Source organism: Micrasema longulum, unplaced genomic scaffold (genome assembly GCF_059751315.1).
Source record: "Micrasema longulum isolate JH-2025_06_02 unplaced genomic scaffold, ASM5975131v1 h1tg001954l, whole genome shotgun sequence".
NCBI classification, from domain to species: domain Eukaryota; kingdom Metazoa; phylum Arthropoda; class Insecta; order Trichoptera; family Brachycentridae; genus Micrasema; species Micrasema longulum.
Window position 1 is genome coordinate 276,953 of NW_028279128.1, and position 24,696 is coordinate 301,648.

A 24,696-nucleotide genomic window follows, 5' to 3' on the forward strand; every position below is an offset into this window, starting at 1 on the left:
AGATACAGTTTGTTTATTAACAACCATTTAATAAAATATATATATATATAAATACAGACTGGAATGCTATTTTGTTGTAGTGTGAAATAACTTTTTACACATGACTTGATAAAATAATTTCGTAAGGAATTCTGTTTTGTATTTTAATTTAAATGAAACTGGTGAGTCAAAAATCAAATACATATTACAGAATATACATTTACAGAATATAAATATGTGACACTTCACGTAACGGATTAATAATATAAATAAATAAATAATCTACATATGTATATTGTGTGACCATAAATTTTTTGTGACCAACTGTAAATATATCAAACCTTACACGATACAGATGAACTTTCTTAAATGAAATATTCTTAGATGAACGAAGAACATGAAAAGATAGTAAAAATAATTTCTCACACATAGATGCGAAATACATTCAAATATAAACACAATTCATCATTTATGTACATTAGATTAAATTTTGACTGAAATATTACAAGTTTAAGAAAGATAAATCATCATCATTAGGAAAATTCATTAACTGAAATGAAAATAAATCTGTAAATAATATGCCATGAAAAACATTAAGCGGACAATTTTATGACTCTTGATATTTCCTATCAATAATTTTACAAAACATCACATTGTATTGTTGATTACATAAACATCGTAAGCAAAAAGAAATAAAATTTGAACCTCATTTTCTTGTCACACAAGTTATCACTTGGTTTTGTTAAAATTAGAAAATCTGCAACAAAAAGACTTTTTAAAATACTATTGAATGTTACGATAATTTATTTATGATGTTAAAAGCTTTTTATTATATCTGAAGATATCAGAATATTTTTTAAAATAGTCTAATAAAATTCTTTGCACTAAAATTCAAAACAATTATCACAATAAAATAATTTTTAACCAAATTCGAGAATAAGGAAAACGTCCACATTTAGTCAGGTAATTAGGCAATAGAATCATTTTTTAATGTTTTTAAAATTGATTTCATGGAAGATCTTTGTGTATAAAATATTTTTATCCTATAGTCAAGAACGATCTACTTGGACATAATCATTAATTACCGATACAAAAAAGTTTCATGGAAATTTGTATATTAGAATATCATCGTACTTTTTAATGGAATGTCAAAAGAGGAAGATTATATTATATTACACTGTATTATAAAATCTATTAACTTGATTTGACTAATATTCACTAATTTCATATGAATAAATAAATGTAATCTCAATAAGTATTTAAATAAAATCTCATCTGAATTGGAAGTAGTTTTTTTTTTTTACTAGATAATAATTATATATAAATGCTATGTAAATATAAATTTTATATTATTCTATGTATAAAACCATATTGACCATAGAAACCGTTAGTTAGGCCACATACATTATATGCAAAAAAAAAATAAAGGTATTTAATTATATATCACAAGTAGGATTTCCTCACTGTGCACGCATTGTGAAGTGTTTTATTCTACTTTGGGTGGCTGAGGATTGCCTTGTGAATTGGCATTTATAGACTTGACTTGATCGAGATTTGGGGATGGTAAATTCTGAACCGGGGCCACAGGAATCTGACCCTGAGGTTGTTGGACCTGTCCTTGTGGCTGTCCTTGTCCATGAGTCTGCGGGACTGGACCTTGCTGTTGCTGTACTTGTCCATGAGTCTGCGGGGCCGGTCCTTGCTGTTGTTGCGCTTGTCCATGAGTCTGTTGGACTTGTCCTTGTTGTTGCTGAACTTGTCCATGAGTTTGTGGGACTTGTCCTTGCTGCTGCTGTCCTGGTCCGTAAGCCTGCGGGACTTGCCCTTGCTGTACTTGTCCATGAGCCTGCCCTGGCTGCGGCTGGCCTTGAGCTTGTTGCGGATGAAACTGTCCTTGCTGCGGATAGCCTTGCTGCGGATACCCCTGCTGGGGATGATGAACCTGCCCTTGCTGGTTGTAGTTCGGGGGAGGTTGGAATTGTCCCTGCGGAATGGCGTTGGGGTGATACTGTTGTTGGTATTGTGGGTACTGTTGTTGTTGATATCCAGCTTGAGGCTGAAAAAATGAAATGAGACATAAGTTGAAAAACCTCCTCTGACTCATATGTTTATTGTGATATGCATATTGTAAAACAATAGTTTTTTAGTGATTTATTACAACCAATATTTTTAAATTGTAAGTCAAGTACTTTATTTGTATGCCATGGTTGCAAAATGTCTCACTAATCGACCTTCAAATAGTATGACAGAGCACCTAGCGGCCGACTATGGAACCAACGAGTTAAGAGCTTCCTGCTTAAAAAATGCGAGACTGACACTTGACCGCGTGAAATATGATCAAAATTGTGAAACCCTAACTATACTCTATCCAACCATTTATTTAACTTTTGACAGCTCGATTATGTATCGATTAGGGATGTCCTAATGCGTTACCGAATCGATTTCTCATAAAAATCGACTTTATTTATGAAAAAGTTTTAATCTCAACATTTTGTAGTTTATAAACATACCCAGACGTTTAAAGCAGAGTTTATATTACGAAAGCGCTGTAATAAAACTTTTTTTTTTAAAGTCTTCATTCAATAAAAAATATTGCAAAAAATACATCATTTCTTTACAAAAGAAACTTTAAATACAGTCTCGATAAACTCCTTAATTGGAGTTTGTCATTGGGTGCAGGAGCTACAGAAAACCCAAATATGCATAGGACTATTTTATTGTCGTAATGTAAATTGAGAAATTTTGTGTCGCGACACTGTCAGTTTGTCGGCGACAATAATAAATGACAGCGACCACGGCGCCATTAAAATTCAATATATTCTGACGAACTGTCAAATTAGTTTTGGCCATAGACAATCGATAAGTAGTTTTTAATAAATATTTGATATTTTCACAATATTGAATCAGTTAGGCATTTATATTTCATGTAAATTAGTCGTATTCATTTTGAGTGAATAAAAATACTGTGGCTTTCGATAGAATTTTTTTTTTTTAATTTCTGGTTTTAATTTAATGCACATTTTACATTTTTTAACGAAAAAAATCAACTTGTATAATCCTCGTTGCATAAGTAGGCTCAATAAACATCGATATCGATAAATATCGGAGCAAAAGAACATGTCGCTTCACTATCGTAATGAAAAAAACATGAAGTATTGCATTTTTCGGTCTATGGTTGCCTGTCAATAATTACGAAACTTTATAGGCGCCCATGTGTCAAAAGTTAAATAAACGCTTGGAAATACTGTAGCAAAGCGGATTGTTAATTTTAGTGATCCATTTTTTCCCAAACATATACATTTTAAAATTTTCAATCATTATTCATAATGATTTACTATAATACCATATTATTTAACTGAAGGTTGATGCAGAAGGCAGTCGACATATAAAATAATATACAAATCTTGACCAATGAAATATATTATCTCCATGTGAAAATAAACTTTACCCTCAAGACTAGAATGCGTCTAATGTACAAAGAATAGTGTGTGCAATAAATAGAGTGGTTTTATGAATGTATGAATCAAATATTTGCTTTACGAAACATGACAGAAAAATTTCTTGTTAAAAACCAAAAGCTTTTCTGCGCATTTGTCAATCTGCAAAAAGCACTTGATAGAGATTAGACAGAGATAAAGTATGGAAGGTGTTATCAGAGTATGTAGTGAGCGGAAATCTGACACGGGCTATTGCTTCTCTGTATAAAAACAGCACAGCATGTGTTAGGGTAAATGGATCATACACATCGTGATTTGACATTCCTAAAGAAGTCAAAAGGGGATGCATGATATCACCATGGCTGTTCAACGTATATATCGATAACTATATGAAAGAACTAAAAGGTTTAAGAATGGGAGCAAAAATGATTTAATGATCAAACTGTCAATTGTCTTTCATATGCCGATGATGCCATGCTTCTTGATAACAGCAAAGAGGACCTACGATTCTCGGTAACAAAAGTTTACGATTTCTGCAAAGCAGAGGAAGCAATTTGCTGATGAATGTCGATAAATCGAATGTGACAGTTTTTGAAATAAATTAAATTATGACTAAATGTGATTTCACTGTGAATGAGTAGAGGAATTTGTTTACCTGGGAAGTATGTTTACTAGGCATGGAATGATTGAGAAAGATATCGAAAGGAGGGTGATTGACAAGAGCATTTAAATAAATCTTGAAGAATAAATGTTTGTCGCAGGAGGCAAAATTAGCGATTCACAATAGTTCTGGTGGCGATCATATGTTTGGAAGAGAAGTATGAAATCGGAAAAATAGGGCCGAATGCTGTCAAAATGCAATCTCTCAGGTAATTTTTCAGTAAAACTATGTACGATAGGAGCACAAATGTCGAGATCCGCACATTATGTAATGCTGAGATTAGAACTATTGACAAAATTAAAAAAGCAGTTCTGCATTTTGGTTTGGACATGTAGAGCGAATGGACAGCGAGAAACGGCTAAAAATATATACAATGCAAATGTTGGTAATGATGATTTATGACCAAATCCAACAAATACTCGAAGATAGACTTGCCCAAAGACGGAACAAACGGTGCGCGTGCATGAGAAGATGTAAGAATGCAGAGGAACCGAGGTCTGTATGGAAAGACAGTGATATGATGTTCTATGCTCTCTGCCTACGGGCGGGATGGTTTGTTGTGTTGATGTAGAAATTAAAATAAAGTAGTTTTTTATTGTGAAAATACTTACATGGTAGGGTTGGCCTTGATATTGAGGGGGCGGAATCTAAAATAAATGATCATATATACATTGTTAGTATTCATTTAGATTAATTTTATAAAGTGAAACATCTTTATAATCTAGTAAGCAGTCAATTTTTAGTGATAGAAATTAAAATATGTAAATTTAGTATTGAATAGATAATATTCAGTGAACGTTATCACACTTTTTAAAAATTATTTTTGTTTTCAGACCACTATTATTAAACAAACATATTACAGCAGAGATGGAGAACATATGAGAGAGGGGAATATGGGAGTCTAGGCAATTACAGGGCATATGACCTATCATTAGCTGGTTTATTGGTCACTTTACACATCGTGTAACATTTACCATTCTGCCTATGTTTGAACATTCATCAACAGTTGGAAGAATTTAAGAAATATTGATATTCGTACATAGGCGGAATGGTGAATGTTACACACTGATGGCCACTAAAACCAGTTAATGACAAGGCATAAGCTCTGTAATTGCCTAGAATTACGTATTTCCTTCTCTAAAATGTTCTTCATCTCAGTTCTTATATTATAATCTTAATAAATCTCTAAGGGGTTAATTCCATTCCCTGTCTACAAGAATTTGGACTAATTAAAAATACTGATTATTAAACAATATTTTGAGTATGGCGAGACCTTTGTAGAAAAGTACTGGATTTTAAACCTAGAATTTTATCTTAACAGATAGATATTTTAATAGACAATAAAATGATTAATGATTAGGCCGAATGATAGATAGCATACAATATATAGAAAAAATGAAATAAGCCATACAATATGTAAAGTTATCAATTAAACCGGTCAATGTTAGGTCACATGTATTGTTAACCTTTTCTGTGCCGCTAGATATTGCTATAACAATTCCCCGAAGAAAAATTAGAATAATTTGTCATTATTTTATGTACTTTAATTTTACAATAATAAATAAATATTATGACAAATATGGGAAATTATGTTCATACAATAAATGTGACATTCAAACTTACTAAGCCTTGTTGAACCATGCGTTGAAGATCCTCTAGACGTTTCTTTTCAAAATCATGGTACTCTTCAGGCGTGTAAAGTTGCTGCTCATCCAAACCCTTCCATCCTTCATCCTTTTCAAATTCAGTTTTACGCGTTTCAGTCAAAAATTCTTCATAGCTGATGAATCCATCCCTGTTGGTATCAGATTCCCTGAATACGTGTTCTCTCATTCTTTCCATTTCTTCTTGTCGCTCGCGGATATCATCTTCGGGGAGACCGCTGTTGTACAGTTTATCTAATTCCTTGACGAAAAGTGCCTTTACTTCAACTTGATCCCATACGCCATTTCCATCCACATCTGGAAATATTGTACAAATATTAGGAGTTCATCAGATGCACCAAATATATTACAAAAAAGCATTAGGTATTTTTTTTAAATTAATCATCGGTGTTAAAAAAATATCTAAATTATTAACTAAAATAGCAAATTGTCTACAAAAATCAATGCATTCCACCTATTTGTATTCTATTAGTTTGGTATGACTTAATGTTTGGGAAATTAAATACATTTACAATATGGTAATAAATAATTGTGTAAATTTTTTATGTAAAGCGCAAAGCTTTCTATTAAAAAAATATTTTCACACTTTATTTGCGTGGGGCACTCCTGTTGCTTAATCTAATTTATGCACACACAACATTAATGAAGAAATCATCAGTGATGTTCAGAAGAATATTCCCTAATATAAATAAACACCTAATTTAACAGATTAATTGGGTTGTGGTCCTGTGGCTAGTGTCTCGGACTCCCGGACCAAAGGTCTGCGGTTCGAATCCCACTCTACCCCAACTTGATTCCATTTTATAATAGTGAGTTATTATTTACAACTCGTTAAAAATGGCCGTAAAAATTAAATATTTGGGTAAATCATAAGAACGCAAATATTTCTTTTTTATTTTTTAAAATAAAAAAATACAAATCTGTCACGCCATGGCTGCTATTATGGCTGGCATGCAATATTTATACCACAAGTAGATACATCTCATATTCATATCTTATCTGAGGAGCCGTGCGATGGTACCAAGGTTCAAAATTTCCTTACTGCTATGACTGGCATCCAACGTTTTTTTAAATTGGGAATGAAAATTTTCAAAATTTTAATGTGATATTTTATGAAACAATAGAAGCCACATAGTATGACAGGAAAAATTATTTCATTTATTTTACGAATCATCATCATTCCCCGTGTTGCATTTAAAACATTTACTCGTTAAAATTATGTTTTACGCAAGTTTGTATTCTGAAAAAAAATATATATTACGATTACAACCGTACGCTGGCCTACGCAAGTGTGATATGTGGTTTGTTATTGAATCCATCAGGACAGGGCTGTTCGCAAGAAGATTTGAAACTGCCAGTGATTTAGTCCAAATTAGGGCTTATCTTTAAAGCTTTGTCTGATAATAAACTATGGACAGATGTGAGAAGATCAAAGATTTTTAACAAATAAGTTTGACTATTTCCGAGAATATTTTTATATGGAGAGAAATTTATGACACGTATATGAGCGGCCTGGGTATAGGACAAGGACTCACGGGTGAGTCATCAGCGTCCAACGGGTTAAAGTTAAAATAAACATTAGGTTACTTTCAAACAACTTTTAAGAATATATAACCGTTTAGCCAATTAATTATAAAAATACTATAACTTTGACATTCACATGCATAAAATATTATGTGTTATACTAATACAACTACTAAGAAAAAAAACTGCAGCTGGAATAGTCTAGTTCTAAGCACTCACAAGATTTACTCAGTAACATGTTTGTTAACAATTAATACAAATGTCTTTCTAAATTAGTAAAGTAAGAAATTGTGCAAGTGTGGCCTTTAGTTCAAAACTTCACATGGTCGTATTGACTAATGCACTCTAAAAACTGAAAATAGTTACCGTGAAATTGGAAAAATGCGCGAAGATTTAAGTCCTGTGAATCCATGTGGTCCTGATTTTTCCACACTTCTAGCAAATGGTTCCGACTCCCGGGATGATGAAGCTTTGGAAGTAAGGAATTAATTAAGACAACGTCGAAATTAAGTGACAGCACTCACCATGAAGCATGAAAAATGTCTTAGGATCAAACACTTGGCTGTCCATGTGATCTTGTTTCTCCCAAACCTCCTCTAACTGCTGGCGGCTGCCCGGATGGTGTAGCTGTATGATGTGGGATTCATATTTTAACTTATATTTCGATAGCTCAGTATTAAACAGCAACAAGTTATAAAATTACAAATGAAAAAATTGGTAACTAATGAGTTGCGAAAATGAGTTATTTGTTGTTTTATAATGATTATTTAAGACTAGAAATTATTAAGAATAGAATAAAAAAACTTTTGTCATATTGATTATTCAAATATAAGAATTTTAGAGTTGTTTCAATTTAGTACTGGGCAATCGATAAAAAAAACAGCTTCAATCTCGTACATCATGTGAAATAATAAATGCATACATATTTAAAGTTTGTGTAATATGTATTATATTGTGATGAAGGAATCAATGTAATGTCAAGCAGAAGGTATGTGTTCTAATAATGCCTAACAAAGTATTTTTTTCAGAGTTCATTTTATCAATAATTGCAGACAAACAGTGGATTAACCTTCGTTTAAATAAGCCAGAGATACGGAGCCTTACTCATAAACTTGGCATAAAGTTGCACATAAGTATAGTGGTATAATTCGGATGGGAATACCATCCTTATTATAGTGGTAGAATAAGGACGGTATTCCCACCCGAATTATATCACTATACTTAGGTGTAACTTTATGCCAAGTTTATGAATAAGGCCCAAGGTTAAATAGATTTGCTCCATTTGTAATTAAAATCATAAAATAAATTGTAAAACAGCTAACGCATTTTTAAAAGGTTAAATAGCTAGAATAACTTACCGGTTCGTGTTTCTTATGCTTTTCTTCCATGTCATGTATCTCTTTTTCATACTCCTTTTTATGAGTTTCATCTAAGGTTTGCATTTTTTGTTGTTTATCAAATTCTTTCTGCATTTCATATTCCTGAAATAATTTAAAGATAGCACAAATGGTTTCTAATGTTATGAGTAGTGATAGAGCGACGCATTTTGTTGCAAAAAAAAAATCTCCCAGTTTTAAGTATAAAATTTGTCTATTTTAGTCAAACATTTTTTGGAAACTAGAACTTAGAATAAAAGCACACAAAATGTTTTAGTTTTTATCTTGGTAACATTTGTCCCTCGCACCAGTATACAAGCTAACTAGATTATTCTTTTTTTAAAAGTTTTTTCTTACAATTAGCAAAATTGATCATGTGATTATAATCACAAAAAAACTGCAGAAAAATAATAATTGACAAGTGTACAAAATGGTGTTGAATTTCAAACAATTTCATATATTTGTGATTACATCATTCTTTGTAGTCAGTTCCACATAGATCAGTCAAATATTTCAAGGTTGAAACGTTAAGTATTTTAACATTTCTAATATTTTATCGTAGCTGATTTTAATAACCAATGTGAAACCAGTCAATGATTATGCATTAAACAATTATAAACTCTTTAAAAAATTTTACCTTAAATTCACTTCTTCGTTTCTTATCTGCTTCCATCAAATCTTCGGTAGCTTTCATAATCAATTTCTTCAAATCTTCAATTTCGAAAGTGTGAGGATTGTTATGATCCAGATGTTCTAGTTGCACGCTGACTTTAGCATGATCCGTGTCCAGATCATTTTGCAGTTCAAATTGCTTAGTTGCCAAATGCCTCAGTCTCTCCAACTCCTGACGCTTCAACTCGTCCAGTTTGGTACGAACATTGTGATTCACAAAGTCCAACTCGTGGGCAATTTTTCCAGACTGAAAATAAAAAGCTATTTAAATTGTTCCTTTTTTGTTTCGTATCCAATATTTTTAACATTTCTGCAAACTCTTTTTTCCACTTTCATGACCATTTCATGTGTTGTGATGTCGTTTAGCCTTCCTGACCGCTCGTCTTCGAGTACTCTACCTTGCTAAAATAACTGGTTCCACTTATACACCATTGTTTTACCAGGGCAAGTATCGCCATAAAACTCTATTTCACTTTAAATGTTTCAAATTCACGGAACTCAATATTTGACATTTCAAAAAAATTACTGTGTATTTGGTTACTTCTGAACACAATGAGGAACTTCAGCCCTACGGGAAATTGGATACAAAAAATGTTTTCTTGCGTGCGGTAAAAATTAGAGCATTAAATCGAACCGCAAAGTTTCTTGAAAATGGACGAAAAAAAAAAAAATTTAAATAAAAACACACTACTTTCAACAACGTCACTGGTTCATATGAACCAACCAATGATATGAGAGCTTTGAAGAATACCCGGTTTGCTTGCCGTAAACGAACTAATCAGGAGAACTGACAGAGAAGAACCTCTGGCGTCACACGCAGAGTTATTTCAGAAATACAAAACTTTAAAAATCATAGCACTGATAATGTGATATATAAAAATATTATTTAAAAAATTTGGCTTTGTTTAATAGTCTATTAACAAATAAAAATATTTTTTTAAAAACACAGAACTTCCTCGTTGAGTGAAATTTTTGACTTAAACCTAAAAATAAAAAAGGGATGACAGGTAGAAAAAGAAAAAAATCTTCTGTCTTTCTCTGACTCATTCTGCAAATATAAAAATCACTCCTTGTACATTACACAAACATAAATGTATACATATAATAATATTATCACAAAACAAGAGTACTGTGCGGGTATTGAGCTGAGGAACAAGCCGCTGTTACAGGAGGCAGTTCCATGTAAAACACTAGGTACTCAAAGATAACAGATCACTGAAATTTAATTTGTTTGCAAACACTTATTATTTTATTGGAATTAAATCAATTCCATTACCTATGTCTTATTTTTACTATTATTGTTGATTGGTAGAGTTTGTAATTTGATAGTAAATTTGCTTATTATTAATTATATTACAGTTAAGTAGTTAATTTCAAATAAATGAAATAAGTAAATTATTTCAATTTGTGATAAAATACTAAACATTATGACCTTTAACCAATGTTTTTGTAAAGAAATGAAATTTCCATATTTTATATTCTTGTGTATGCATTTATAACATAAAAAATAATCTCAGTTCAAGGTTTTAATTTTTTATGTCTATGAAGTTTGCTTTATCAATTAATGTGTAATTTACAATGTAAGTGTCCATAATCGGTATTATTAAAGCGTATAACATGTCTGGTTATATTTCAAATACAGGGTGGCCAGAGAAGTGACATCCAAAGGAAAAATGTATGTTCCGCGATATTGCATAGTTTTTGAGTCTAGCGCAGTTTTTAAAGTTATCTAAAAACAAATAAATTGCCTTTTTAAATTTTTAATTTAAAGTTGAAAATTCAAGTCTGACTCGCTCAAATGTAAATTCTAAATTTTGGGTCAAAACTTTTGTAGCTTTTTTTCATGTTATGAAGCTGATTATTTTATGCATAAAAGTACAATTCAAATAAAATGAGATACAAAAAAATCCCAAAAAAACTTTCCACAAAAAAAAAAAACAGATCCGGTTGAAAATTAAAAAAAAACCCATTAAAAAAATTATCACTTGAAAACTAGGCAATATCACGGAACATACATGGGGGTGATTCGGATACCCCTCAATATGAGGCGCCTACATTTTTCCTTTGAACGCCACTTCTCCAGGAATCCTGTATTGATTCAGTTCATACATTACAAACAGTACAAGAACTAGGAAATCAAAGAAATACAATATTGTTGGTTACATGGGTTGACAAGCACTGTCTTAACAGATTGGGAGAAGGTGGAGTTATTGTTTCACGACACGGGGTTGATTTATGGTTCTGGGTGGCCAACACACATAATGCTTCGGACAGCCGAACAATCTCTTCCTCGTAACTGATGTCTCGCACCGTATTCGGAAGTTAGCGAAAGGGCCTAACTGCTAGCATTTTTACTTCACTGAGTAGGTACCAGGGATCAATTACCGGGATTCGAGTAATCAGATTATATGTCTGGCCATCGTACCCGGTTGAATCAAATGAGATAAGCGACTAGGTGGCGGGGGCTGATCAGTATAACACGATCTTACAGGGCGAGAGTCAAGGCGCTCCCTAGTATCAGAAAGTTCCAAACAAGGAAAGCGAAATGATTAAGCTAGGGGTGTCCTGAGTAGGTGTCTTTACCAGAGAGAACCAAGAAGATAGGTAAGCAAAATGGTAGAAGAGGACCCGGATTACTCTAGATTTCTGGAGCTAGGAATTAAGGGGGTGACAAATTAAGGGGTCTCGCGGGGCATGGAGTAAGCGCGGGTGGCTGAAGGGATGTCGCGTTAGATTCTGCGAGAGTATACGAACCTACTACACATGTAAGAGGAGTCATGAATACGTAACTATGTTGTAAGAGTAGGATAGCAACATGCGAAAAAATGTATTGGGATTAAAGCGGGTGCTATAAGCGTTTATGGGAATACTGTTTATTGAGGCGGAATTGTTAAGATTTTTTTTAAATTGCCTTTTGTATAGAAAAATTATTGATTTTTTTTGTAGAAAAATTATATATTGAATGAATCAAAAATTTGTCCCGTACACAGCTTTTCTTTTTTGATGGTAGTTAATTGACAATAAAAGTTGAGTTGACAAATTCTATGAAGACATTATTCACTGTCTTTTTTCAATTGCAAAAATATATCCAAATTTCTTTAAAAAAATAGTAATCAGTTGGAACAAGGTCCGGCGATTATGGTGGGTGACAGTCTCCAGCTTCAGCCCTTGCAGTTTAGAGACTGTTTGCCGTGAAGTGTGCGGCTGGGCGTGCAGAAGTAGCTTTAACAGATTGATTAGCTTCGGTTAATTTACTACGAGCTTCTCTATCATTGTCTGCAATTCTTGACAATATACATCTGCAGTTATAGCTGAGCCAGCTTTTATGAAGCTGTAGTGGATAATGCCAAAATAAAACCATACCGTTACCATAAGTTTCTAGCTTAGAGTTTTTCATTCTACCGTTCTTTCAAATGATCTTTTGAATGGGGCATTATTTGGCTGAAGCTTTATTATACAGCTATTGCGATAAACGATTACGATTGTCATATAAGATGTATTTCTCATCACAAGTAACGATCAGACTCAGAATTCCCTTGTCATTGCGTTGGCTGAACAAAGCGATGAAGGCAACAACCATAGCTTGCCGCTGGCGTTTTCTCACTTCTCAAGCCTTGTAAAAAAATCCATTTGTATATAAGAAAGCTCGCTGCCCGAGGCCACGATTGCTTACAGTATCCCAAAAGTGATAACGAATTCGCGATTCGAAAGCTTGTTTAAGTGCAATCTTGGGAGTTTATGCATCATCACTGTGGATGAAATTTGGATCCACCATTTCAATCCAGAGCCAAACCAACAAGCGAAAGAATGAATTGAAGACGGTGGTTGTGCACTGATGCGACCAAAGACGCAAACAATTGCTGGAAAGGTAATGGCCAATGTATTTTGGGATTCTAATGGCATCATCCTTATCAATTACTTGCAGAAAGGAAAAACAATAACTGGCAAGTATTAGGTGTCATTATTGGATCGAATGATGGTAAAAATCATCGAAGTCAGGCCTCATTTGCAACACAAAAAAATCATCTTTCATTTAGATAATGCCCCTGCTCATTTAACCAGGAAAGCAATGATTAAATTAAATGAAAAGTTTCTTCAAATTGCTTCCTCATCCACCCTATTCTCTGGATTTGGTCCCATGCCACTTCTGTTTGTTCCCAAATTTAAAAATATGGCTTCGAGGAAAGCGATTTGCATTGAATGAGGATGTTTGGTTGGAAACTGAGGACTATTTTGCAGAGTTTTCGGAATTGAGGTTCGGATTCGGAAGTGGAAGGATTAAAAAAGGTGATCAATCACAGGAATCATCGTATCGAGCTAAAACGAAACTATTGAACAATAAAATTATAGTAATTTCATTGTTAGGCTCACTAATTATTAGCCCACCTAGCATACTTGATATAACTTCTGTTGATTATCATAATAAAAAAAAACTGTATTATTTCTTACCAGAATATCAGATTCTTCGGCTTTCTGTAGTTTGTCTCTAAACTCTGAATCAGTTTCCAAGGCTTCTACAACTTGTGCCAAATACCTGTGGTACTCTACATACTGCAATACAAAACATAAATAATTTATTAAAATACAAAAGTTGATATTTGATTGTGATAGTTAAATGCTTCGTTAGAATAAAAACAAAGAAACATTATTTCAAAATTACATCCTGGACTTACATTGTGCTTCATACATAAATATTAGGTTATATTATTGTTATACACAAGACTTTATTCCATAAATTTCATTTTACATATTAATAAAAAACAACACGTGTATGTGTGCCTGTCAATGCCTTTAACGGAATGCACAACTAAATAACATTGCATGGAGTTCATATACATGAAAAATATTTCTTACATTATCGAATCCTTCTCGTTCCTCTTCTGGCTTTTTTGTTGTCACAGGAGGTGCTGTCACGTGATGAATGATGCATCCAGCAAACACCAATAAGATAAACAATTTCATCTTCTACCTGCAATGAAATATACTCACTCAAAATACTATTCACAACCGAACTGAACAATTGTGGAATGAATTGTAAATAAGATTAAAGTACATTAAAACACAAATAAACACAGAGTTTTTAAGCCCAATCATAAAACAAACGCAAAATGACACGCATTTATATGTATATAAATATTATAGTTGGCCTATTCAAGATAATGGTGTTTCGCACAAATACCTGTAAAAGATTTAGAAAATAAACAAAATTTAAATGTCATGAAATTCTATAATAATGCAGGGTTAAAAATAGCATCAATTCATTAATAGGGTCTGCAAATTATTAATAGAGGATATTTATTTGATGCACTTGGGGTACAAACGATTTATAACCACTAAACAAAGAATAACATTGGAATCTCTGATACAAAGGGAGTTTATTATCCTAAGTAAAATTAATTTACTTTGACCTCTCGATGGTCAATTTTTCCTGACGAAATGTCAATATGGAGACATAAATTTATTTTTTTAAAATTATGTATAAAAAATTATGATGTCTAAAAACATAAGGCTGTAAGAAAAATATTTAACTGTTATTGAAACAAAATCAAATATATACTTCCGAATAAGTAAATAATTATCTAAATATTAGACTCAATGAGAAGAAAACTCTTTAAGTAAGAGATGGATAGATGGAAACATTTTGTTGATTTAATATATTATTATTAGTTGCGTTGATACAAGAAAAAGTGCTTTTATAAACTATCTCCTATCTATGTAATAATCTTAAATTGGCAGTTCACAACGGAGTCCTGGTCCCATCCCTGATGTATGGGAGCGAAGTATGGACTTGGAAAAACAGGGATGAAAGTAGGCTGAATGCTGTCGAAATGCGATCTCTCAGGCGAATGAGTGGTAAAACTATGTACGATAGATGCACAAATGTTGAGATCCGTACATTATGTAAGGCTGAGACAAGCATTATCGACAAAATCAAGAAAGGAGCTCTGCGCTGGTTTGGACATGTAGAACGAATGGACAGCGAGAGAACGACTAAGAATATTTACAATGCGAATGTTGATGGGTGCAGAAATAGAGGAAGACCGAGAAAGACATGGCATGACCAAATCCAACAAATACTTAAAGATGGACATGTCAAAAGTCGGAATAATCGGCGCGCGTGCATGAGAAGATGTATGAATGTAGAGGAAGCGAGATCTGTATGCAAAGATAGAGTGTTGTGGCGTTCTATCCTCTCTGCCTACCCTTACGGGGAAACGGCGTGATGGTTTGTGTTTTGTTTTTGTTTGTTTTGTTAAATTTAAGCTTGATAGGTTTTCGCAGAAAACTATTATTTTTAATGAACTTTAGAACTTTTAATATTATAACACTTTTTTCAATTAATATTTACAGTAAGAATATTAATACTTATGTCACTGACAAATAATATGTATTTTTTAAATATATCGTGGTTATACAAGTAAAAGTGACCATTTGCAAAAATGACGAAATTGAGATTATTGACTTTTTGACATCGTATTAGCATAATGCTTGACTGGTAAAAATGCCAAGTCGATCCGACACTCTAAAAAGAAATTAATTTGTAAAATATGTGACTATTTGATAGAAGCTCACAGATTTTTGAAAAGTAAAACTGACCAACATACATAGTCACTTTTATTAGTAAATTTAGGATCTAAAGAATTGACTAAGTAACAGTTAGTCAATTTTACTTGTAGGGGATGTCACCAGTGAAGAGAGTTAGTAGTCAGTGGTTAGTAAGTTAGTATATGTTTTGTATTTCACAGATAGTTTTTTTTTTATAAAAAGTTCATTAATAAAATTTATTCTTTAGATTATTACGTAACACTTCTTAATTATTTGTTTATTTTCATTTATTTTGTATTTCTGTGTTTATTTAACCTTTATAAATATAAAAAAATGGATTATTGAAATAAAAAATCCCAAAAACATAATTTATGAATATAAAATAAAATACTACCTCCCTAATGAACGAAACAAAAATTATTATCTGCCAAATTTCATGACAAATTTTACAGGTAAAATTGAAGAAGTTTTTCAATTTATTTTTTTTATATAAAAGTGTAAATAAATGTTTTTTTGATATGCTTATACTTTACATTAAAGTTGAAAGTACCGTACATATAATGTAAAATTACCAACCACCTACTTGAAAAATCTGATCTTTGAGAAGCAATTGAACTCTAGAAAACACTATAATGGCTCCCCTGAACATTATTGATTTTGTCACTTGGTCAATTTCTCTTGTATGCCCACGATATGTTTAGCTACACAGTATTTATTTATGTTTAAATGTATTTAATTGAAGATAATATTCAAACAAATATTGCGCCCTTGAGGTGATTTTCACAAAAACGGCGCTATATAAATTATCCAAATATATATATATTAATATAATTTCCTAAATGTATTATTGATTGTCTAAAACCTTTAACAATTCAAAACTCAATCTTGAAAAGAGCACCTATTAATAATTATGTTTTAATGTTCATAAGACAGACACGTTCATAAGGTTTGTTAAAACAGATATCTAATTTGCATATTGATTAAAAACAAATAACACTTCAGTATTAAATTTACATATTTTCCTCATGACATGTCATTTTTCAAAAGAACCACGTAATGGCAAAGAGCTTAATTGTATTGGTGAATAAAAATATGACGATAACAAAAAAATATTTGAAAAAGTTTTAAAAGGAATATTAATTTTAAGTGTATTTTTTGTATTGTTTTACATTAATAACTAATTACAATAATTAAAAACGAATAAATAAAGAGTAAGTAGGGGGAAAAAAGCTCCAGAATAATCCTAAGTATACAACATGTCCGTGGGACAAGTGACCGGCCGTTGATATTTAAAAGTACATATTTGCAAAATTATTGCCAAAAATCTATAAATGGGAGGTCCATCTCTGGCATTAATAAAAAATAAATCATTTTAGTCACTGTCTTTTACACGTTTTTAAGAAATCTTTAGATTTTAGTAAAATATTATTTTGATAAAATCACATTTACTTAATTGTCATTTAAACAATTAAAAACAAAAACATGTACATGTATTTTCTTTGAGTTTACATTAATATCAATTTGATTAGAAAAATGTCTAATTAAGAACACAATCATTTTATAAAATTATAATTCTACTGGACACTAAGACAATGCATTTATCTATCTTTCCAAGATTCCAAGAGATATGACCCCAAAATGGTTCTTAATACGGTGTATAATTAAGTAAAAAAGTATGTTAACAAACGCGTTGCGACAAGTGCCGAAAGCACACGCCCGGCTCGATTGTGGATGGCTGGAACGCCTGGAACACCCCTCCCACGCGTATAGTCCGTTCAAATTTCCGTTATAAAAGTTGCAGAAACAGAAGCGGATGTGAAAAACGTGCAAAACTTCTGCAGTTGCGGAAGCAGAAGTCTGTTGCATCACTACTTAAGACACTTTTTTTTTTAAAATCCTGTGGAATTTGCTGTCAAACTTAACAAATATTAATTACTCATATTTTGTTGGTTCTAATAGAAGTTTAAGATTGCTATTTCACATTTAAAAGAAGAAAAAAAAACACCCAACCGCATTCGATAAGATATGAGAGGATTTTGTTTGTTTAGCTAACACAGTTTATCATATTATCAAAGCTAACACAATGTTTTATCCTGTACTTTTTTTTCTTTTGTTTACTTTAGGAAATACTTTTTATTTTTTAGATATTTGACTTTATTATTATGTACATATTTTTCATTTCTTATCTTTTACATTTGTTATATATAACATTATTTAAATTATTTTATCAAGTGTAAACATTTTTTTTGGTGAGTGCATGGGTGTCCAATATACAAAGAGCATAGAATTAAGAATAGCCACAAAGAGATTGTCAATATTTGTGTACATACTGTTTGTTTACCCAATAAAATAAATAAATAAATTTTTGATACATAGTGTATGGCTATACTTATATTTTTTATAGTGAAGTGGAAAATAAAATAAATTAAACTAATTTAAAATGACATTTCTACTTTTCATTTTGTTCATTTTATGAATAAATATTTTTGAGCAGTCTTAGTAATTCAAAGTAGGAATTAAATTAACAAGATTCCGAGAAAACAGAATTTTGTTATTTTTAAATTTTCTCAAGAGGAATGGAATATAAATCAAAATTTAACAATTTCTATACTTACAGCACAAAAACACTTAACTGATGAACTGATGAAAGCAATTGACTGAGTAAACAAAACATATGGAATTTTGCAGATGTCTGTAGGCGCATACCCATCAGTGAAACGACAAAAAGTGGATTGAAATAATAGTATAAGAGCAGCCCTGAACTTAACAAGACTCCTACAAGGTTACAAATCAGTAATCAATTTTCGTTAAAAACAATATGGTTGGGGGATGGGCATAAGTAACCTTACCATTATTCATCAAAGTCGGTTATATTAATTGTATTTTATGAAATTAGTATTTTAGACACGTCAGAAATTAACCTCGCTATTTTTAGTGAGGCCATCCGAAATTAATATTCGTATGTAATGCATCATTTACATAAGGTTGTGTGTATAACTTACAAAATAAGAGCTTCTCTTGTACAAACGTCACACCCGGGAATGCAAACTCAAGTTCGAGGAATAAACAACAACGCTTATATTAAAACAAATATTGATGTACAAAAAGCATCGACTACATAAATTGCAATATTTTAACAGCAAAACAATGGAGAGTGTAAATGTATTAATATTCTGATGAAACGCAAGGCAACAAATTGCAGGTGTGGCGAAGTTTATTTTCCTGGACGCGATCAACAATATCAATATTTATTAATCCAAAAAATATATATTTTATTCAATAAGTATGATAATTATTAAGATGTGCAAACCTAAATTTATTTATCTTATTCACAACACTTGTACACTAAACTAAAACCTACAACAGATAATTCGTGAAAAGAATGACGATGACAGACACAGAGATTATAAACCATAAAACCACAGACTATAAATGACAGAAACCATAGACTATTTCATTTAATTTTCAATTAATGTTGCCCGCTAAAACTTGGTTTAATTTTTTTCTCCTCCTTCCACAATGAATGTTTTTCGTTTTAGCTTTGATTGTGACGCGCAAAACATAGAGAGTGAGGTGTGGGGAGTGGCGTAAGACGCTCAGCGGGCTTGATTATGTTTAATTTAGTAGGCATGGATTCAGTGGCGTCTTTGATACCAAATTTTTAGTAAAGCTCAGATTAAGAGATAATATATAGTGTGAGTTTACAATTTTCCAATCGTACTATAGTCTTCTATCCATACCTACCGAGAAATAATATTTCGGCAATTTGTTCAGCTCGTGAAACGTGAAAAATCCCTTTAAGGGCACTGGTATTCAAAAACAAACAAACAAACAACAAACAAACCATCACGCCGTTTCCCCGTAGGGGTAGGCAGAGAGGATAGAACACCATATCACTCAATATTGGCATACAAATCTCGCTTCCTCTACATTCATACATCTTCTCATGCACGCACGTTGATTATTCCTACTTTTGACACGTCCATCTTCAAGTATTTGATGGACTTGCTTGTGCCATGTCTTTCTCAGCCTTCCTCGTTTTCTGCATCCATCAACATTCGCATCGTAGATCCTTTTAGCCGTTCTTTCGTTGTCCATTCGCTCTACATGTCCAAACCAACGCAGCACCCCTTTCTTGATTCTGTCGATAATGAATATCTCAGCCTTACACAGTTCACGGATCTCGACATTTGTGCACCTATCATACATCATTTTGCCACACATTCACCTGAGGGATCGCATTTCGACAGCATTTAACCTATTTTCATCATTATTTTTCCAATTCCATACTTCACTCCCATACATTAGAGTTGGCACTAGAACTCCGTTGTGAACTGCTAGTTTAGCCTCCTGCAATAAACATTTGTTTGCCAAAGTAAATTTCAGTGCACCGTTCACCCTGTTCCCGGCACTCACCCTCCATTCAATATCTTTCTCGGTCTTTCCATCCCTAGTAAACACTCTTCCCAGATACACAAATTATTCAACCTGATTCAGAAAATCCCCGTTGACACTGATCTCACATTTAGTTATATTTTCATCCCTCTTAAAAACCATCACTTTCGATTTGTCAACATTCATAAGAAAATCGCTTTTATAAGTAATTACATGTCATATTAATGACAAAAATATTTAATTTTAATAAAATAAACTTGAAATGTCTGTCTTCCCATTCCTTTCTATATTTTAGGGAGTAAAATTTCTTTATCACAAGTGATTCCATTTTTACTTTAACTTTTGACAGCTTGCTTAAAAGTCGCTAAAAAAGTCGTTTCCAATGTCAAAATGTTTTCAATTTATTTTCAATTTATTTATTTTTTTCAATTTATTTATTTTAAATATAACATATACATTACAAAAATATATTCAATACGTACATATTATAAAAAAGGAAAAAAAATACACGAAAGAGACTCATGTCAAAGGAGTCGAAGAATCCTGCTCCGGAAAACCCCTTCGGATACATGGAACAGATCAATATCCAGAGCGATGTTGTTCAACATAGCGGTAGCTCTTCCAACAGGCATAACCATAGGCAGGTTGGTCCTGAATATCGGAATATGAAACAATCTATGCTGACGCTGTCTTAGGTAATTATCAGGAACATACAAACCAATGCTCATCATAATTTCAGAATTATCGATCATACCGCGCAACAATCGATAAAAATGTGTGGTCAAATACACATTCCTTCTAGTCTCTAAACTGTTGTAGCCAAGCATACCCTGGAGAAACTCGGTCGGGTAGAGCCAAGGATAATACCCGCACTCTCTCATGTAGAGATATCTCAGAAACTTCTTTTGGATTTTCTCTATCATAAGAGAGTACTTCAGTTCATGTGGCCCCCAAATCATCGAGCCACTCTCGAGTCTACTTCGCACCAAGGAGTTGTAAAGAGTTCTCAGTACGCGGGTATTTTCGAAAACCCTGGCAGTACGCAGAACAAATCCTAACATCTTCAATGCATCACCACTGATTGTCTCTATGTGTTCATGAAATGTCAGAGTGCTTACAAATCTAACGCCCAGATCCTTAACATTCGATGTTCGTATCAGATTCTGGTCATTCATTTTGTAGCGAAAAAAAAGAGTTTTTTGGGCCCTAGTGAAGGACGTGACCGAACACTTGGAAACATTAAACCCAAGTTTGTTTCGCCTTCCCCATTCAGATATATTAGATATATCCGCTTGGAGAAGACGAAAATCGTCAGAAGTGGTCACCTTTAAAAACAGTTTTAAGTCATCCGCAAACAACAGAAAACGCGAGTTCAAAATTACATTTTTAATATTATTAATGAAAATTGAGAACAACAATGGACCCAGGTTAGAGCCTTGCGGGACACCCGAGAAAGTATGGAAATACTCTGACGCGAATAGACCGTAGGAGACGTATTGGTTTCTGTTTTGGAGGTAGCTCGCCATTAATTTTAACATACCATCCGAGAAACCGATCTCATACAGCTTATTTAATAAGACATCATGGTCGACAGTATCAAAGGCCTTGGCGAAGTCATTATATGAACAGTCTACCTGATGTCCTGCATCCAGAGCTTCCGTGACGTAGTTTGTAAAAACCATTAGATTGGTTTCAACCGAGCGGCCTTTCCTGAACCCATGTTGTTCATCAATAATAAATGGCTCTACTCGGGAAGTGACGATTCTACATATGATAATTTCAAATACCTTCGCTGGTGCAGAAAGAACAGCTACAGGTCTGTAATTTTCTACTGATGACTTAGATCCACTTTTATGTATAGGTGTTACTTTTGACGTCTTCCATGTTTCTGGGAAGACCCCCGTATTAAAAGAAAGATTATACAAAAAACAGAGGGGTTTTTTGATCAGTTCCACACAACCTTTTAGGAAGAATGTCGGAATAAAATCTGGTCCGAGAGAATTAGTATTACTTAATTTTTTGATAGTGTCGGCCACATCCTTCTCATTGATATTTTGAACATCAATAAACTGTGCACCGGTCTGTGAACATTGTTTAGCAATATTAACATCTAGAAGCGGAGGTTCATTGCTATATACTGTTTTAAAATGACCTGCAAACGCTTCAGCTATGTTTGCACCTCGAACCAATTTTTCACCCCATGTCATGGAGTCAACACTCCCACCATCCGCCTTTTGTGACCTTATATAGTCCCAAAAGGTATTAGGATCATGAAGAATGTTGCTTTCCATGCTGGAAATGAACTCCCGGTACGCCAATCGAATGCTACGTCTTACGACAGATCTGTAACACCCAAACATCTCATAATCACCGCGACAGCCAGAAGCTTTCCACTTTTTATGATAGAAATGCTTAGTCTGTATGTTTCTAACAATATCCCTAGAAAACCACTTCGGATATCGCCTCCCACCAGTAGCCTGAGATTTTCTAGGGAAGCAGGAATCAAATACACCTTCAACAATACAATAAAAATATTGTACCGCTTCATTTACATCTGATATTTTATACATCTCGCCCCAGTCGATACCGTCCATGAGAGAGTACAGTCGGTCAAAGTCGCCTTTATGAAAATTCCATCCTCTTTGACTAACCGTACCCTCCGCGGGAACTCTGGATCGACGGGGGCGATCTGCAATCAGATTGTAACAAAATTCAAGTGCGGGGTGATAATTATCTTCTCTTGTAAGAGGTGATAATGACCGAAATACACCAACAACTCTTCTACTGAATATTAAGTCCAGCGTTCTACCCCTAGAGTTCAAAATATAATTATACTGCGAAAGACCCAACACCGAGCACAAAAAAGTGAGGTTAGCCTCTATACTTTTTATGTTTTTTGCTGAATGCATGTTAAAGTCCCCCAATATAATGACACTTTTGTCCCGAAGTAGCTCTAAACTGGACAATACCCTGTCAAAGAACAGTTGATATATATTCGTCTCACTCGCCGGAGGGAAATATAATACACAAATGAACGTAATATCGAGATCGTATGTCAGTTTTACCCAGAGATCTTCATTGGACGTTTCTAAAACAGAAAAACGCTCGACTTGCAAGTTTTTTCTATTTCTCACAGCCAATAAACATCCCCCACCCTGCCTGTGGCCACCACGATCTCGCCTTACTACTGTAAAGTTATTATCAAATAATTCAGAGTCGAAAACGCCATCGTTCAACCAAGTTTCGGTTAATGTTATAACATCAAGGTCACAGGCCGAAACACTGTTATAAAAATCTTCGCGTTTCGTTTTCAACCCGCGAATATTCATGTAATAAAAATTCAGTTTATCATCTGTTGTACTATCGCGATCTAGTCACTTTACCGAGGGAAGTCGCGGCGCATCTCGCGGTTTTGCATCCCACTCTTTAATATACGACTTTCGCGGCCAATTTTCGCTTTGCAAAATTGCATCTACAGCATTTTTCGGAATTCCGATTTTAAATGACGAGTAGTCACCCCGCGATTTGATCTTTGTCACATGAAATGAGGCGGTACTCACCAATGAGGTTAAATAAGAGGACATATCGTCGCTCGTAGTGTCCTTATGGAACGGATAGAAGTGATAAAACTTATCCTCTTCCCTCCGCTTTCCCAAGGTACCCCGAACGACGACACGCCCTTTATTTTTAACAGTCTTCCAATCTTTGGAAGGAGACACTGATACACTGGGGAGAACTGCAGCCGCCGACTCCATTGTCGGGGGAACCATCACCGAAGTATCGCTGGGAACATTCCTCGAACTGGCGGCAGCTGCGGCATAATTGATAGTGATGGGCGTGCTGGGTGATCGGGGAGCTGATTGCGACGGAGGCTGCATATCTCCCTCAGAAGAAAAGTTTTCAGATGTATTTTTGGCCTCCACCGGTATAACCGCCTTCGACATCGCACGTGTCATCATCTTTGTTTTTGTTGACGCCGTGGGTGCAATGTCATCGGTACGCATGCGTGGAGTTGTACGCAATTGCCGAACATTGTCGGAAACTTCCGAGCAGCTAGGTGCGGACGGCACTGGTTCGTTAGTGATGGTGGGGCAGGGCGGACAGGGGCTCGCGGGGAGCCTGGCCGCACGCGGTTGCCGAACACCACCGGAGATTTCCGAACAACTTGACGCGAACGGCTCTGATCCGGTAGTGACGGCGGGGCAGGGCGGAGAGGGGCTCGCGGGGAGCCCGGCCTCACGCAACTGCCGAACATTACCGGAGATTTCCGAACGGCTAAGTGCGGATAGCGCTGGTCCGATATCAGCGGCGGCGGTAGGTTGTAATTTATCACTTGTGGATTTAATCCACATCAAAATACTATCCAATTTACTGGAAACGACACTTTCCAGCACTTCAATTCTCTCGGTGAGAGCACGAATGATTTTGTCAGATTCAGACAT

The 24,696-nt window shown here is 33.9% G+C and overlaps 2 protein-coding genes across 3 annotated transcripts; both read right to left on the minus strand.

Annotated features, from left to right (window-relative positions):
* Position 1: 1 nt before the first annotated feature.
* NUCB1 (Nucleobindin 1) lies at positions 2 to 19,282 on the minus strand. Of its 2 annotated transcripts, none has more exons than XM_088238716.1 (9): positions 19,170 to 19,282; positions 14,168 to 14,282; positions 13,763 to 13,864; positions 9,279 to 9,560; positions 8,624 to 8,746; positions 7,790 to 7,892; positions 5,701 to 6,038; positions 4,689 to 4,724; positions 2 to 2,035 (listed from the first exon to the last, which is right to left on the minus strand). In XM_088238716.1, exons 2-9 carry the CDS (start codon positions 14,273 to 14,275, stop codon positions 1,466 to 1,468), a joined length of 1,662 nt encoding a protein of 553 aa, XP_088094842.1. In that variant the 5' UTR covers positions 14,276 to 14,282; positions 19,170 to 19,282; the 3' UTR covers positions 2 to 1,465. The 2 variants fall into 2 exon arrangements, with proteins under 2 accessions (XP_088094842.1, XP_088094843.1); XM_088238717.1 differs by lacking the exon at positions 7,790 to 7,892 and adding an exon at positions 7,632 to 7,734 and having other exon boundaries at positions 1,318 to 2,035.
* A 4,332-nt stretch (positions 19,283 to 23,614) lies between these two features.
* On the minus strand, positions 23,615 to 24,696 carry LOC148273442 (uncharacterized). The gene has a single exon (XM_088238718.1). The coding sequence runs from the start codon at positions 24,694 to 24,696 to the stop codon at positions 23,629 to 23,631; it is 1,068 nt and encodes a 355-aa protein (XP_088094844.1). The 3' UTR covers positions 23,615 to 23,628.

Bases quoted from the DNA above. Each gene is read 5' to 3' on its own strand.
- NUCB1 (XM_088238716.1), bottom strand. From the start codon at position 14,275: ATGAAATTGTTTATCTTATTGGTGTTTGCTGGATGCATCATTCATCAC. The intron at 9,561-13,762 runs GTAAGAAATAAT...TTTTATTTTCAG, and splicing joins CCGAAGAATCTGATATTCTG to TCTGGAAAAATTGCCCACGA. The intron at 8,747-9,278 runs GTAAAATTTTTT...AAATTATTTCAG, and splicing joins AACGAAGAAGTGAATTTAAG to GAATATGAAATGCAGAAAGA.
- LOC148273442 (XM_088238718.1), bottom strand. From the start codon at position 24,696: ATGTCTGAATCTGACAAAATCATTCGTGCTCTCACCGAGAGAATTGAA.